Source organism: Trachemys scripta, chromosome 17 (assembly GCF_013100865.1).
Source record: "Trachemys scripta elegans isolate TJP31775 chromosome 17, CAS_Tse_1.0, whole genome shotgun sequence".
Lineage (NCBI taxonomy): Eukaryota > Metazoa > Chordata > Testudines > Emydidae > Trachemys > Trachemys scripta.
In genome coordinates, this window is record NC_048314.1 from 15752469 (window position 1) to 15770450 (window position 17982).

Genomic DNA, 17982 nt, shown 5'->3' on the forward strand with positions numbered 1-17982 from the left:
GTGTCTTATTGATTGTCCCCACTCCACCAGGTTTCTGTGATGCCTATTATATCAATATCCTCCTTTAACATGAGGCACTCTAGTTCACCCATCTTATTATTTAGATTTCTAGCATTTGTGTACAAGCACTTTAAAAACTTGTCACTGTTTGTCTGCCCTTTTCTGATGTGTCAGATTCTTTTTTATGTGAATGTTTTTCATCTCGTCTGGCCCATACTTTATCCTCTTCCCTCCTCTGCTCCTGACTAAAACCTAGAGAGTCTCTATCAATAGACTCTCCTCTAAGAGAAGTCTCTGTCCGATCCACGTGCTCCTCTGCAGCAACTGGCTTTCCCCCTCTCTTAGTTTAAAAACTGTTCTGCAACCTTTTTTAATGTTAAGTGCCAGCAGTCTGGATCCACTTTGGTTTAGGTGGAGCTCATCCTTCCTGCATAGGCTTCCCCAGTTCCTAATAAATCTAAACCCGTCCTCTCTACACCATCGTCTCATCCACGCATTGAGACTCTGAAGTTCTGCCTGCCTACCTGGCCCTGTGCATGGAACTGGAAGCATTTCTGAGAGTGCTACCATAGAGGTCTTGGATTTCAGTCTCTTTCCTAGCAGCCTAAATTTGGCCTCCAGGACGTCTCTCCTACCCTTCCCTATGTCATTGGTACCCATTTTTTAGGATGCCATGGGGATTTGGGGGTTAGCACTAGGTAACTCTAGACCTAATGGCAGGGGTCTCTCCAGTTTGAGCTAAAGAGTCAGGCTTGGTAGCTGTGGGCCTTAATAGACTCTCATCCTCTGTGGGTAGGGCACAGAAGGGGGTTGATGTGGTAATGCACTATACAAATTTACCATAGTCATAAGCTCAATTGCTGAAAAGTGGGCAGAGGTTCATGAATGGTCACAATGAACTCTCTATAACACTGATTAAGGAAAGCTGTGAGGAGACAGACAGACTGAATTAATTTAAACAGAAAGGATCAACTGATACCACCCAAGGACTGTTACGATTATGACTGGTAAACAAGCGGAACAGAAATCAAGCAACCAAAATTGGTATCTTGGAAATCAGGCCTAACTGGTGGATAAAATAAGGAGCACATGTGCACCCACATCTACACAGCAGAAGCAGTCCCTTTGTGCCCTTTTTCATGGGCATGTGCTGGGCAAGCCACCGAACTGCTCTGCTGCAGTTACAGAAAGACAGTCTGCACAAGAGCAGGTGTCCTTGATCTGCCAGGAAATAGCCAGCACTGAAGGGTGGCACCTCTTGCATAGAACAGGTTGGTCCTTTCTCAGACTCCTTGCTGAGAAGTCCCTGCCTGACCTCGCACCTTTGACAGCAGTGAGTGGTCAGACAGCAGTGGTTCTGCAAAAGGGAAAGTGACGATCCAAAACTAGATGCAAAGATGTATTTCCTGGGGGGGGGACCCACAGTGTGGCTAGCTGAATGTCAAGAGGAAGTTGCAGTTGAGATCTAGGCAATGCCACGAGAGGTCCTATTGATTAATCTATTAGCCTGGAGCTGTTGGCCTAAAGCCCAGGTCCTACCTTCTCCTTGGACACTTTCCTGTTGGATTAGGTGCTGCCGTTCTTCTTGAAAAGTGACGTGAATCCTAACAATGGCAAGAGGAGGGGGAGGGGGGAATTCTGGAGACAGATGGAAGGGGGGCAGTTGAAGTTATTCCTATAGACCAGTGGTTCTAAAATTATATCCTGAAGTCCCGCAAAGGTCTACAAAGCTCTGCTTGCAGAAGTGGCCCTAGGCATTTTTCAGCCACCGCCCTCCTGCATCGAAGTGCCATGCCAAAAAAACCCAAAACCAAATCCAGCCAATCAGCACAGCTGCAGAGTAACCCCTGCAAGTTGGTACCCAGAGCAGTTGCCCTGCTCACCTGCCGCTAGTGCTTGGCAGTGCTCAGTATGGAGCAAGTGAGGGTAGGAGCCTGGGAAAAGAGATGGGTCTCTCAAGATGCGGTGTCTAGGCAGATAAAAAGTTTGGCAAGCCACTTGCCGAGCGAGTGTGAAAACCACATCAGGTAACCAAATTGTGCAGAAGCTCACCTGGTGTCTACCCTGATGGGTGCTCCAGGCTAGGTTAGCCTCGCAGTTTTATCGCAGGGCACATATCAGCCCGGAGGGTGGAAAGCTCCCCTGTATTTTTAAGCAGTACCTCCACACATTGTGGAAATGCACACACAAACAGCACATACGCTGCAAGCAGAGTGTTTGTTTAATATAGAGATCTGAGCATGAATGCAAACACCATGTAATCTTTACCTTAAAAAATATCCAAACCCCGCCCCCAACCACTCCGGCAGATTTGTTTGAAAATTCCACTTTATTTCTCTCCATTATAAAAGCAGGGTTTTATTTTTACATTTCTGTTAAGTGTCCAGACTTGGTACATCTTCGTTATGTTTTCACAGTATCTCTGCCAGACCCCAAGGACGGTTCATATTGCTGCGGCATGAATGTGAGCAGAATGCTAGAGAGGAACCTCTGCTACGGGGTCTAAGGTAACCCTTCTCTCCCCCCGCCAAAGCACCATCCTAATCCAACTGCCTTTCTCTGAGCTCACTGCAGGCTCTCCGCTGCTTGCCATGCTAGCTGGTGCATACAAGCATAATGGAAGCCAGGAATGGAATCCATGAGCCATCGCTCACGTGGGGTTCTTGTTCACTAGCACAAATGAAATCCTGCCTCCTTTCAAGGTGCGGGAGATGGAAGTTAACATGAGGGACCCCTTGCTGTTTCCATCCCGATCCCTCCGCAGCTCTGCCCATCCTCTCTCTCCTGATCTGCAGCAGAGACTGACCCAGTCCTTCCTGAGCAGAGACTGGCACATTTCAGCTCATGCAGTGGTTTGGGGCTGTAGAGAACTGCCCATCAGGAGAGGAGTAAGATGGGATCACCTGAGCTACCACACTCACGTTGCACACTAGATCTGTACCCAGAGGTCCAATAGCTCATGTTTCCAGCAATACCCAGCTTTAGCTCTGCACTTCCTTCAGGACACGTCCCTCGTACAACCCCAGCAATTGCTTGGCTCCAGAGCACCCTAATAGAGAGATAGCTCAGCTGTATTTACCTCTGCTGATTGCAGCCACTCAGTGCAGCATGAGCTGGTGCCCTGAAGATTCAAGTACCAAAGGAGAGGCTAAGTGCTATGCGCAGCAATTCTAAATATATGGCTATTGAGTTATTAACCAGCCATATAAATAGTGGTGTGCATAGCACTTTTCATTTCCAGCCGCCACCCCTTTTGTGTTGGCTCAATCTGTCCTCAGCAGTTTTTGTAATGAAGCAGCATTGGAAAAACATCATTTATTTAATCCCAAAGCGTGAAGTCTTAAAAAGGCCGTGTCCTTTTTCTACACTAGCGTCTGACAGCACAAAGGGAGGCGGGAGGGATGTTTCCAACAAGGAAAGGGGAGAGGCATTCTTGGGATGGAGTGGGAGTTAAAGGCCTTGCAAAACTGACCCCTGACATGAACCTTCATTCTCACATTTACTGCCCAGCCAGGTCTACTCAGTGCAGCAGGAGAGTCTTAGCAAGGAGGTTAATGTCAAATTGCAGGGGTGTATCCAACCCAGCAAGATAGGTAGTAGGAATCTGGCTTGTTTAATGTACCCAGAGACTAAGCCCAATGCCACGCTAAATGAAATATGACCTGAGGATTCCCTGAATGTGATTTCGGATGAGCAGGAGAAGAAATCTTTCCTCAGAACACTCCTTCATAGAGCTAGTTAAGACAGTGGGTTCTGATTTTTTTTTGTTCCAGAGGTGCTGAGAACCCAACCTGTACTGAAGTCAAAAGGAGCTGCAAATACTCAGCACTTCAGAAACGGGCTCTAAATAATGCCAGGCCTGAAGAACACCTTCCCCTCCCTCCCCTAACGCGCGCACACTAAACTTTGGGGCTGCTGAGAAATGAATGCAAGCTTCACCACTTGGGCCCATCCCAACTCTCACCAGTCCGGACACAGCAGGAGGAGGTTTTGCCGTAGTCGGTGATTTGCTAGGGCGTGGTATTGCCTGGGAGAGGATCTGGATAAGTCTCAAGGGTCTGTACAAGTCAAGCTGTAGCTGGGAGCTGATTAGACCTAAGAAAGGGGAACTTAAGAATGATGGAGGCAGTCGCCGTGCACACCACGAGGTCTCTCAAGCATGATTCATCATCCTCTCTAGATCTCCTCCTCCTCCTCCTCTAGATCAACTCTGACTCTGGTGGTGTGGAGGATGACTATAGGTGCTGTCATATGGGATGCTGGGGCTTGGAAGCAGGCACTGAGGCTTCTGGTCCCTGGGCAGGAGGGTGGCATTTGAGCATGCTGCCAAAATAAAGGGGTTGGACACAACGTAGGGAGGGTCCTGGTATATCGTAAGGCTGTCTTGCTGGAGAACTCTTTAAAGAGCGTGCATGGAGGCTGGCTGCAATGCTAGCAGCTCGCCGATGAGTGTGGGGGAGAGACAGAGCTGCTTGGAGCATAGCGTGGGAAATGGCAGATCCAGATGGGAGTCTTGGGGAGTCCTGGTGAGACCAGCTGAGCAGGGAGGGACCAGCCAGGTAGAGAACATGTGCGCACTCTTAGTCCCTAAGCAATTCCTCGGTAAGGGGAAGTGTCACTATCCCCATTTTACAGGTGCAGTGGAGCGGTGAAGAAACTTGCCTGAGGCCATACAACAGCAGCTGAAAACAGAAGGTAGGTCTCCTCCTCCCAGCCCCTGCCCTGTTCTCCAGCTCACGCTGCCTCCACCATACAAGTTCCTCCATTTCTAAACTCCCCTCAGCCACACATGTCTCAGTTGAGCTGCCTCCTTTTCATGCTTCCTGTCTTTGGAGAAATACTGGTGGTGTCTCTGAGGCCACCCAGGAGATCCACCAAATGATTTCTTAGGGCCCTGACTTATGTTCCAAACAGACATGACTTCCCGCAGCATCCTCCCCGCAGGATGCAGATTTTGCATTATTTTCACCTTATTAGGGGTCACCTGCTTACACATGTATGCTTCCACCATATCTCTGCAGCTGTGTCTTCACCTACAACCCTTATCACTGAAAGCCATCTGAATCCGGTGGGACCATGAGGCTGGTTCTCCATCAGCCCAGGTGAGCGCTAAAGCTATAGTAAGAGGAGACTTTTTTGTTTTCACTGTTAATAGGAAGGGTGCATGTTATTTTCACGGGTATAATTCTTCCTGAGTCAGAGACTCCAGTGGACAACAGCTGCCCTCATTTACACCCATGCAGCCCCAGTGATTTTAGATGGGTCCTGCTGTACCTTGCTCCTCTCACCCCACCTGTTATGAATTCATTGGGGTTACGTGGGAGTAACCAATGGCAGAATTTGACCCCACATATATTACAGCTTGTGTGTGACCCACCACTCACGATGCCCTCGGGGGAAATAATAGTTGGCTAGTTTGGAAGGAGAAAGTCATCTCCTCAGGACAAGCAAGATGGAACTGACTCCCCTGATTTGTGTTTCTTTTTGAGTACCACATCTCCAGTTGTTCCCACCACTGTCTGGATTGTTCCGTATTCTCAAGCTCAGCTCAGAAAGTTGAAGCAATGCAAGGCTGTGACGACCCCTTCTATCGAGCAGTGAGGGGCCTGCCAGCTCTTGTCCAAAGATGGTTCTCTAACAAACTTGTTACTTGCATTGCAACTGGGTGCAATACTAGTCCCGTTTCTGCTCATACAGCAAAACAACTGGTTTTGAGCTGGGTTTATTTCCATGCTTTCTTGTTCCATGTTTAAAACCAGGAAGGTTTTCTTTTTAATCTGGTTTCTTCCATTCTCATTCCTTCCTCCTCATCCCTTGATACACTGACAATCTATCCCTTGCTCCAGAACGCTTCCCCTGACCCTCCCTAAAATCCTGTAGAAAAGAGATTCTGCTTGGTGAGATTAAATTTTCTTTCAAACACAGCTTTAAGGCAAAAGTTTGGCAATGCAAAGCAAAGTCTACATAAGGCCGCATGACTTAGGTTTGCAACTCAGAACCTTTTATCATTTAAAAAACCCCATAATAATAAATAAATAGTCAGCGTTTAGCTCCAGGAACTTGAGTTTCATTCTGGGGAGAGAAAAAAAAATCCCTTTCCTCCCACCAAACATAATAAAATCCCAGATAAAAACCTTATTTTGTTCTGGACAATCTGGTTGAGCTAATGAGACTGAAGTTCAAACAATAACTAAAGTCAGGAAGAAAAGAAAGCTACAGGGCTAGAAATAAAGTTTAGTTTGCTGATTCCTCGCTTAGGAATCAAAGTGACGAGACAGACCCTGGTGAGGTCTCCTCTTTAGCTTTAGCACAGTGAGATCCGTCCCAATGGGAGAAGGTAGAATGGTTGCATTTCTGTTGAATGAATAAAAAGTGCATCTCAATTTTGCTTAGATTCTAAAAGTATCTAAGTGCAGGGTTATTTTCTTCCCTTCTGGTGCCGGGATGCCAGGTTGCTATTACCGATATTTTGAAGGGATCACCACTAGTGGTGGCCCGTCCTTTGGCCTCCACATGAGTACCTGAGCATCATTGGCATTGGGTTTCACAAGGGCACTGGGTGGTATTGGCTCATTCTTGCTAAGGACCTGGGGCTGCTCTTGAGCAAAGGGTTGCCGCAGCGTAGCACGCTGCCCCAAGGGTCTGCTGGGATTCACCTCTATGCCCAGCCTCATACGCCACTTGATAGTCTGCAGGATCACCATCTCGCTGGTGGCCATGTTGGTGGCAACCAACCAGGTGGTGAAGCTTTGATCCCGGTGGATGCTCGTGAGTTTTGCCACATTGCTCTCGCTCACAGGCACCGCCCACGTGACGCTTGGGTAGAAGTTATCATTCATACTGATGTTGAACTTGGATTCCTTCCTGGTGGGCCCCACGATCATGCAGGTTTCTGTGGTGTTGCCGTACCAGGGGTAGTTCACACCGTCCGAGTCACTTATGGCCTGTATCTTGCCATCTTGCAGGTCCGGGAGCTCCCAACTCGACCTGCCACAACCAAGAAGGAATCACGGAAAACTGATTAGCGCAGGGACTCACTGGGCTGGGTTTTCATTGTACAGCCTGAGAGCGGGGGCGGCTCTGAGTATCTTCCTCCATCGGGATTTGTGCTCCCAGTGTTACTCTGCGATGAGCGCTCATCCCTTCTGTTAAAACAGCATTGCAAATGCCTAGGCCCAATCCTAGAGGTGGGGGGCACCACTGCACTGGTATCAAACAGGATTGGAAATTCAGTCTCAAGGCTTGGTACCAGTGTGGTCGCAACTTAACTACTGGGAGTGCTCTCAAATATACTGGTGTTTCTAAACTTCTACAGAGGGCCCTTTATACCACGATCAGAGCCATGAGACCCATCCCAGTTCTCTTTTCTCCTGTCCCTTAAAAACCCTTTATTGCAACCGGTCTTGTGCTGCTCCTTACCAGCCTCTTACTCATTCCCTTGCCTCCAGGACAAACAAGCTGCCTCCAGTTTCCTGGCCCCCCGCTGGTTTTAAGTAAGAGGAGGAGTCAAACCCAAATCTCCCAACTAGCCAGGGCTGCTGCCAAGCTGGCAGTCAGACTTCCAATCCTATGTGACAGGAGGAGCAGCCTTGAGTGGTGGGGAGAGGAGGTCCGCAATCTAATGGCTTTCAGAGGGCCCTGCCACTCGCTAAGTCCTGAAAATAAATACTTGCGTTTAGCAGGGGCCTTCCTATCTTCATTCAGTCTCTAACCACACACCATTGTTCAGCGTTCTGGACAAGCTACTGTCCTCTCCATCTGCCCCTGCTCTATACCAGTCATGGGTAGGGCCCTCCAAATTCACGGTCCATTTTGCTCAATTTCACGGTCATACGATTTAAAAAATCATAAATTTCATGATTTCATATATTTAAATCTGAAATTTCAGTGTTGTAACTGTAGGGGTCCTGACCCAAAAGGGTGTTGTGGGGGGGCAGGGTTGGTATTGCCACCCTTACTTCTGCGCTGCTGGTGGCAGGGTGCTACCTTCAGAGCTGGGCACCTGGCCAGCAGCCACTCCTCTCCGGCCACCTAGCTCTGAAGGCAGCAAAGAAGTAAAGGTGGCAATACCATGACCCCCCTACAATAACCCTGCAACCCCCTTTTGGGTCAGGACCTCCTGTTTGAGAAATGCTGGTTTCGCATGTGAAATCTGTAGAATATGGGGTAAAAGTACACAACAGACCAGATTTCACAGCCGTGAATTTGGTAGGGCCCTAGTCATGGGCAAGGATTGCCTTGTACAGCATCCAGAACAATGGGGTTCTGATCCTGACCAGGGGCTCTGGACACTACTTTAATACAAATTACATTAAATAAGGCCCAGCCTCTCCCTCTACCCCTTCCCCAGTCCCTCCACTTTAATCTAAGACAACTTTCTTACAGCACAAGACTTGACGGTGCAGCTAAAAACCCAACCAACCCAATAATAATGAGGCAGGTTGTTCCAGTGACTCTCGGGGCTGTTACTTTGCAGTTCAGCTACAAAAGAGCAGCCTCCCCGGGGGGGGGGAGAGGAGCGTTACAGCTGGGCAGATTGTTCTTAATTAGGCAGCTGGAGAGTGCAGGGAGATAGTCTGTGGCTTGACAAACGTATAGAGGGTCTGCGTATACTACTTCGCATTTCTAAATCCAGCGCGCTCACCGCATTTTCCAAACGCTAATAAGCACCGTAGCCCCCCTCCCACCTACCTTGTGTTTTATCTATTTTACAGATGTTGAAGCACAGAGGTAAATGGTCTGATTTTTTTTTTCCCCCTCCCTCCCTCCAAGTTGCTCAGCACTTGCAGAGCCCACTGACATTAGTGGGGTCTGGGAGTGCTCAACGCTTCTGAGAATCTGGCCCTAAATGCCTGACCCAACATCACAGCAAGTTAGAGCAGTGAGAGAGAGTGCAGTCCAGTGGCTAGGCCCCTAGAGTGGGACTCAGGAGTCTTGGGTTCTGTTCCCTCCGCTCCACTGCTGACCTCATGGCTGAGCTTGGACAAGTCACTTCCCCTCCCTTTTGTCTATTTAGCCTGTAAGCTCTTCAGAGCAGAGAGCCTCCTGTCTGTGTGGTGCCTAGCACAAGGTGGGTCTAATTTTGGTTGGAGCCTCAGGCACTACCTACCAAAATACAAATGATAAATGTTAGTGGCAGAGCTGGGGAAAGCACCTAGAAGTTCTGACTCCTCATCACCTGCTGTCACCGTTAGACAAAAGTGCCAGCCCCAAGGCCATCACGGTAACCACAAAAGCAAAGGCTAAGAGGTTCAATGCCCTCTAAACCAGGAGGGGGAGGGGAGAGCAGCTGCAGTCAGTCTTTCTGATTGCAAGTTTAAATGTAATCACAGGACTCCAACGAAAAGGCTAGTGCTTTCTATTGAGAAGATGAACAAAAATGTTCCTGCCCGACCTGCACATTTAACATCAAATGCTGCAGTTTTGACCCTTTCAGTTGGATTTTTCAGGCCCATTATGAGAATCTGATTATTGGGTAAGAGGAATATGATGCCAGAGGTAGTTGAGCTCAGCTGAGAGCCTGATTTTTTTTGCAAAGTAGACACCCCAGACTCCAGTGACCACAAATGCTGACATGAGCCCAAAGGCCAAGATGCATTCTGGAGGCCTGCTTTTACAAATTGAGCTGGCAATGCTGGTTCTCATGTGCACACTGAATTCCTACTGGCTATCACACGCTAGAATTACTGTTTTGGGGGGATTTTCTTGCACTTCAGTACAAATCCTATGTCCCATCCTTTAAAACCGCCCTAGAGTAAATCAGAGAAACATGCTTTGAGCACAGGACTGGGAGCAGGGGATTCTACAGTCTAATCTAATATTGACTGTGTGGTTTTGGGCTAGCCACTGACCCGCTCCTTGCCTCAGTTTTCCAATCTGTAACTTGGGAATAATACAAGCTACCTCACAAAGCTGTTCTGAGGCTAATTAGTTTAATGTTTGGAGAGCCCCATGAGATTTCTCTTTCACTAGTTAGCAGCAGAAGTTTGTCTCTAACTATCCTGTGGGATATTTTATACGATCTGAGGTTTGTCGTGGTCTCCTTGGTTAAAAGCCTTGCACTTGTGGTTATGCAGCATACTGTATACTGGGTGGCTGCATGTCTAGTGCTGTCGTCTGTACAGTGCTCGGGGTGTTGCAGGATGGAAGACACAACATAAAAGGAAAATATTAAGTGCAAAGCATTATTTTAGGAAACTGCATAGGGCGCTAAGATCTGGGGTCAAGATCTTCAAAAGTCACTAGCAACTTTGGGTGCCCACCTTCAAGGAGCCTGATTTGCAGAGTGCAGGTGCTCAACACTTCCTGGAAATCAGGCCCCTTTAACGTGTCTCAAGTTCGGCCCCTAAAAATCACTAGTCACTTCTGAACATCTTGGCCTCAGACCGTCCAGGCCACAGAAACCTGGCATCCTGCCCCTCAGCCTGGTAAATTCAGTGCCATGTGATGTTATCAGAACCTGTAGGGGTATATAGCCTGATTCGGTTTGTCATGTGCTACAAACCTATTGGCTAACATACTGTCTGCGGCAGTTCTTGTTCTTCCAAGTATATTGCCAACAGACAGAGGGAGTCCTTTGCCTGAGAGCCACTTCTGACCTAAAACTGTAAAAAGAAACCCTCTGAGTGGATTCTAGCCATAACCCCAGGGCACAGGGGAGACTGATTATATGAGTGTCTCTTAAACAGCTAGGAGTCATTCCTCCCCTACGCCCCTCAACAAGGGATGAGAAAGAAAAGCTCCAGGGATTTTTCAGTGAACTCCTCCCCGCGAGGGAAGATGAATAGGAGGTCACGTACTATAGCAACAGGTTTAGCCCTTGCAGCAATGTCTCATCAAGTGTGATCTCTGGAATACCATATGGGAATCCTTTCTCTCCCTTTCAGCAGATGGTTTAGGATTACTTTCCGTTCAAATCGTTGCTGATGCTGTTTGATTGAGGCCCGGGGACGAGGCGTGACAATTTCCTAGACGTTCCTATACATTATGGATGTGCCCACTGCTGAGACACGGGCGCAGGGGCTGTACAAACGTGGGTGCACCACACTGGGATATCTCGTTTGGGACTCAGCCTGCTACTTGAGGTCTGCAACTGAATCCTGAGCTGGTTTGTCCTACCCTTGCCCAGGCTGGTGGAAAAACTCTGGCTGAGGATGCCACTGAAACTGTGAAAACAAGTTAATTGGTTCCACCTTAGTGCCTGATGGATCTTTTGTCTGCATCCCAAAACCACTATGTTAGAGCCTCTGGTCAGGAGCAGCTCTGCAAAGGTTGTTGCAAGTCAGCACTGAGAGGCGTAGGCAGCTCTGTGCTGGCCCCTGGATTAGACCGGTAAGGAGTGTTGCTATATGGCTGAGGTGCATTGGTTTAACTTTATAGACGGACTCGGGCTGGTGGTGGGTGGATTAGGAGTGGATGCTGCAGGGCAGGTGAAAGATTTGGGGAGGAAATTTGCACAATACCCATGGCTCTATGCCTAATTCTAGCAAGTGTGAATAATCCTGAGGATTTCAACAAGCCTCAAATTTACTCGCAAATGTTAGGGTGAGGAAGAAGTAGGCCTTCGTCATCATCCTGTTACTGGAGCAAAGGGAAACTAAATAGCATAGTTCATGAACCACAAAACCTCGAGTTCCTGCCCCTTGCCGGCTGTTATTATCAAAGATCTCTTGCCAAGAGGGGTCATGACCTTTGATTGTGTGGCTTGTCCATCTGAAGTCAAATAATTCTCCCCAACCGGCCATTTTAACATGTTCAGAAGGAGGTGCTGCAGAATGCCCCATTGCTACAAACGGATCTCTCTGGGATTAAAACTGTGCCATGGAAGGCCCAGAAACTTGCACTGTAAATTATTCGACACCGGGGAAGCTGTGTGAACTCCCAAGGCTATCTGATTTCAGGCTGAGCTGCTCCAAAATCAATGGTTCTGGCTTGTAATGCTGACAAGTTTGTGTTTTACGCTGCTGCTCGGTCGTCCAGAATCACCATAAACTAGGTAGCTGAAAGGCCGGCTTTAACTTACCGCAGGGCCTTTACTAACACATGAATACTCTTTCAGCTACATCTCCATGGAGCAATGGTGCCCGGGCTGTAGCCTGTCAAGCCATATTTTCCAGCCCTCCTAATTTGGGCTCTGACCCTCCGGATTTCCTTTTCAGGCATGTTTCTTTCTATTCCCTAAAGAGGGAACCTGGCTTATACAATCTCTCTGGATGTTCCCCTGCAGCATAACATGAGGCTAAAAGTGCAGCATTGTGTGCAGACACAGCAAAGTGACCTCCAGCTTTCCGCAGCAAGCAGGATGACATGGGTGCATTAAGTTAACCTTTTCAGACAGGCATAATGTGCCATCAGTAAACACTCGGGTGCTAGCTCATCCTCGGACCTCAATGCTTGAAGTCAGACCTTAATTAGTCACAGGACATTATGGCCTTGCATATCGTTTTTATAGTAAAAGGAGGGCGCTTGCATCAGATCTAGACTTTGCTTTGCACAGATGCCCAAAAGGAATCCATATCAGGGGGCAATGCAAAGCCATCCTAGGCTTTCCACCCATCCTTCCACATGATTCATTGTGACCAGAGGTGTTGCAGGATGGAAGCTAACAAAGTCTGTGCTGGTGACAGAAACAGACCAAGGCAGCACTGCCCATTAGCAACAAGCGGGAATAATCCTGAACTGGATTTCTATGGATTTATACCCCTGATCCGCCACGTTCAATACAACTCCCTTTATAAATTGGCTTTTACCCTCTACCTCACCTACTTCAGCACTGCAAAACCATTCAGTAGGGCTCCTGGTAAAGAACGAGAAGTGAATAAGAAAGTGGAATGGGGACAGACTCTCGTGCATGAGAGTAACAGAGCTGTTACCACTTTTAGACTTTGGCGGAACCTCAATGAGTTGGTTTGCTGCGCATCAGAAATGTCACCGTTCTTTTAGTGGATGAGTCTCCAATCACATTTCTTCTCCTGGGGTCTTGGAAGTTTATTTTTCACATAGGTTTGTTTTTATAGCAGAGATCAGTTTAATTCTATTTCTGTTGTAGGCCCAGGAAGATGTAATCTTTAAGGCATCTCTCTTTTAAAACTTTAAGGGACACGGTAGAGATAAAAATCTATATACAATTTTATTTTAAAAAGCCTTGGCAGATGACTCAAAAAGTCTGGTTTATTTATCAGTCTGTGTTTTGCTTATCACCATCTGTGCTGCTACGTGCACTTTACTCCATGGAGACAGTGAAATTAACCTGGTTCATTTCACGTAAATTTTATATTATTATTTGTATTACGATAGCACCTAGGAGCCCCAGCCATCAACCACACTGTGCTAGGCACTGTACAAACACAGAACAAAGAGATGGTCCCTGCCTCAAAGAGCTTACAATTTAAGTAGGGCCTGACCTGACCTTCCGTGCTTAAGCAAAGCTTTCACTGCCTGATTCTGATCACCCCAGTTAAGTAGCCAGACAAATAGTTCCATTCACTTCCATGGAAGTGCTACTCCGGGTAAGCAGTGGTATCAGAACCGGGCTCTCAATACAACCTAATAACCAGGGCACGTTGTTTGCAAAAGGACAGCAGAATAGGACCAGCGGGCAGTTTCACTTTGTAGTCCTTGTGCTTTATTGCTCTGCTGTTTGCTTTCGGCTCATGACACTGCAGGGGGAATCTTCATGGCCAAGGAAGCGTTCAGTGAGTTTTTAAGCAATGACATTTCTCTTAGCATTAGGTTTTTCAAAAGTGTGTGTGTGTGTGTGTAACCTACAAACTTGGCACCTAATCCCTGAGCTGCAGACATCCTTTTAAACAAGCGTGTGTCTGACAGATTGCCTCTGTATCTCTCCTCCATCTAGTACTGAGGGGTACACACAGCTCAGTCTGCGTTCCCCAGCCATGCCTGCCTTCTTCAGTGCAATGGGCAGTGTGTAGGTGACTGAGTGACAACTTCAGAATGCAAAAGCAAAAATGCTTCAAAACCTGGTGCGAAGATGAGGCTCCCATTCTCAACCTGAATCCTTCCCGTGCAATCAGACTTCATTCAGGGCCTGGACATTAATTTTTGTATTCAGAGTTATTAGAGCCTGTTTTAATGGTCTGTTCCAACAGTGATTTTTTTAAAAAAGTTCCTATTTAAGAGGGAGTGTTCCTTGAGCCAAATTCTCCACTGCTGTAAAACTCCAGCAATGGAACTCTGCTGATGTACACCAGCTGACAACCTGGCCCCTTCTTTCAACCAGATTTCCATTGGTAAAAAGCTCTTGCAGTCCAATGGCATTAAGAGGTCTTTCTCCCCAAATGCCCTTTTTATAGCTTTATCATGTGGTAGGTCTGGGGGCAACTCCCTAAGGAAAAGGCATGGAGAGGCCAACAAACTTTTAATCATGTTTTCATAATGTACAAAATCAGCTAAATATGGCTGACCCCAGAGGAAAGCACCTCTTTGCACACATGCAATGATATTTTCATCCCTAAATTTTCATTGTTTACTGAATTATAGTTCATTGTTCCTCTGTATATGAGCTTATTTCCAGCTGCTCTGATAATACTTAGCTCTTATACAGAACTTTTATTCTACATCTATCACAGCGTTTTAGAAAGGAAAGTCAACATCATTGTCCTCAATGTACAGATGGGAAAACAGAGGCACGGAGACAAAGTGACTTGCCCCAGCTCTCCGCCTGTGAGTGACAGTTGGGTATAGGACAACTGCCCTGTTAGTTTTGTTTTACTGAATACCCACCTATATTTATACACCAGTGGATTTTTGTGTTTTCCTTCGCACCTGATCATCTAGGCTGATTGTCAAATGAGGCTATGGAGTTAGGCACCCAATTTGTTTCAGCTTTGAAACCCCCAGCCCTAATTTCTTGTTGCTGGGCCCTACCCTGCAGAACCCCATTTTAAAAAGCAGACAGTGAGCCCAACCTTCCAGGGCTCAGCCCACTGTGTGTGCTTTAGAATCAGTAAAATCTTACCCCCTTCCCCATCCAACCTAACTCTATCAATATTTGGCTGTTGCCAATGTGCTCAAGCAGAAAGCTCCCCCTCACCAACAATGAGCTGAGAAAGGAAATGGGGACAGAAAGTGGGAACTGTTGCTCCTTGGCAATCTGCTCCCCGGGGCGCTGGGCCTGTCAGGCACATATTCACTTCATGCCTGGAATGTCAAACTCATGTCATTAGGCTGGGCAAATACTGTATATAAGCTTGCCCTCTCTGGGTCCTGCAGTGCTCCTGGAGGGGAGAGGCACTGGAAGGCGGAGTACAGCAGAGAGGCAGTTGGACCTTTTGGGAAGGCAATATGTTAGGTTCATCTGCTCTCTGGTTCTATCCTCTGTCCCCCTTCTCTTCCCTCCTCCCCACCTTTTATTTTGTAGTTGGCCTGTCTTTCCCCTAGCTAGGCAAGCATTCCCCTTACGCGGTGCTTGTTGAATTAGCAAGCAGGAAGGCTGCTTAAGCCTGACCTTTTCATCCCATCTTCGGCTGGAGACTGGGCAGCATCAGTGCGTCCAGTCACCAAGCCACCTGCCTCCCCCAGCCTACGCTATGTTCCAACGTCAGGCTCTTGTACTGCTGGCTGGGCAAACCACTTCCGCTGCACCATGAGTCTTCTACTAGTTTTACCCATGAGCCACACACTTGCTATTCGGTGTGGGTGTGGGTGTGGAATAGTTATTTATATATATAGATGGAGCTGCATTTCCACTTACATCACAATTTGGAGGTTGAGAGGTGTGGTGTTTTTTCCCCTGGTCTTTTCACTTCCTGTTCTTACATGGTGTGGATGGGGATGTACATTTTTAACCGCAGCCCCAGGGTGCTGTAGAGGGTTAACCCATCACTCTTGCAGCCAAATCCTGCTTGCCTCACCCAGGCAGGCAGCCTGTTGCAATGAGCAAAGCAAACAGAATTCAGCCCCCTAACGCTGCCTTCCATTCAAGGCTGGTGTCATGTCAAGCCCTCAGCCGTGCTGATAGCACATTGCAGGAATAGCAACCCAACTTGTTTACAACAGCAGAGCACTGCAAGTGTCGGCATTTGTTTGCATTCTGATTTGTCAGAAAGCACCCTTTCCTTTTTTAAAAAGGGGGCAGCAGCGAAGAGCTGGCATGGAAGGGACTCCCTTATCATATGAAAAGCAACACCCTTGTCTTCTCCGCAATCTCGTGGCGGGGTGACTTCTGCTTTCAGGTTTTACAGTGTTACTGGAACCCTCGGACCACTCTCTGTATAAATGGTATTGCATTTGGATGGCTACCAAACCAAGCGTTTCTGTTTTAGAGCCTGATTTTGTTCCCCTGGGCGTCAATGGAAAAACACCCAATGCCTTAAGGGGGCAAGATCAAGCCCTTATCTCTTTTTTTTAAAGAAGTGTACAGTTTTAATATTAGAGAAGGTAAATCAAATGGGTTAAATGGTGCTTCACCAGCCAAGTCCTGCTTCCCCTACTGCAACACACACACACACGCTCTCCCTCACTGGAAATACTTACATTCCCTGCTCTCCGTAGTGGTTGTAAAACTCCATATGGCTACATGCTTGAATCCAACCCACGATCCAGGTCTCTTTCTTGGGGATAGGAGGTACCAAGACCTGGGCAGAGGCTCGAAAGTGAGGGGTCCGGTATCGCAGAACCACGCTGGACGACTCATCGATGCTGGTGGGAACAGGATCGATGGAGGCTTTCACTTCAATCACTGAAATACTTTCCCGGAAAACTTTGGATTTGCAGCTAATACTCTGAATACAGCCCATGGCATACAACACCAGTGCAATTCCTAGGACACTCCAGCAATCCTGGGGAAGATTAGGCATTGAAATGATAGGGTGCTAGATCAAATATAGATCTTCCTGGTTTGTAATCTCAAAAATGATATCCATAGGATAGAAAATTCATCATATAACGTCTTTATTTGAATGTCAGTATTATCGCTGCTGCTTTTATGGATTTAGCTGCACTTCAGAAGCAAAGGGGCCTTTTCTTATTCTCCAGTTAATGACAGATGAAATCTTTCATTCATATATTCTTTGGATTAAAAAAAGTCTTGCGTTCAATAAATAATCATCTCCTTTTTTTAAAGATGAGATATTTAGTCCTTCCTCTTTTTGAATGCCATCTGTTCACCATGAAACATCAGCGAAGCTGGCATTTCCCTTTATTCTTTGGATGAAAAAGCAGAATGCTGATAGACACATCTATATAAATAATAAAATACTTCTTGTCACAGCCCCTGTAGATTTTCACTTCCGGACTTGCAGTTGTTCATAACTTCCCTTTGCAAAGAAAAATAGTACTGTAATTAAAAAAAAATAACGGTGGAAAATGTTAAATCAGCCACATCTCTGCTTTGGAGGCTTCTGTAGATGTCAGAGAGATGGGTGTTGCTGATTTTTTTTTTTAAGTAATAGCTTAAATAATAAATCACAGGTCTTTGTCACGCATCACATTCCCGGGGCTTTGTCTGTAGAAATACAATAGGAGGAGAAATGAATAAAATGAGCAGTTCCCAAGGAGATATTTTAGCTTTTCTATTGCACCACTTCGCTGATTTCTGTTTCAACTTTGCTCTCCCTTCTTCCCTCAGTCCCTGTGGGTTCCAACTGCAGAAACATAACTGGTGGCAGCCCAGCAGACTCCCGGTCGCCTCCCTCCTGGGCTTTTCGCGATCTGTGGGGAGTGGGGCTACCTCGCCTGGGTTTAGTCCTCGCACCTCTCCGCTCCGCACCTGGCTGTGGGATGGGGAGGAGCCGGCTCTGAGAGCTGTAGAAGTTTTGTCAAAGTTTCTCTGCTGTTCCTGGTGGCGGCGGCTGCTTCCTGGCTGCTCTCCCCCTAGGTCACGATCAGCCACGCTGACCCAGCCTGCAGCAAACAATCGCCGCCCGTGACATCTCCACTCCCCCGCCACCTGGGCTGGGGAAGGATGCGAAGCCGGCAGGATACGAGCCCGGCGGTGGCTTCGCAGCTTCCCCCCCACCCCAC

The 17982-nt window shown here is 47.4% G+C and overlaps 1 protein-coding gene across 1 annotated transcript; it reads right to left on the reverse strand.

Annotated features, from left to right (window-relative positions):
- Positions 1 to 6214: 6214 nt before the first annotated feature.
- FAM78A (family with sequence similarity 78 member A) lies at positions 6215 to 17956 on the reverse strand. Its single transcript, XM_034793847.1, has 2 exons — positions 16495 to 17956; positions 6215 to 6987 (listed from the first exon to the last, which is right to left on the reverse strand). The coding sequence occupies exons 1-2, from the start codon at positions 16815 to 16817 to the stop codon at positions 6459 to 6461; spliced, it is 852 nt and encodes a 283-aa protein (XP_034649738.1). The 5' UTR covers positions 16818 to 17956; the 3' UTR covers positions 6215 to 6458.
- Positions 17957 to 17982: the final 26 nt, after the last annotated feature.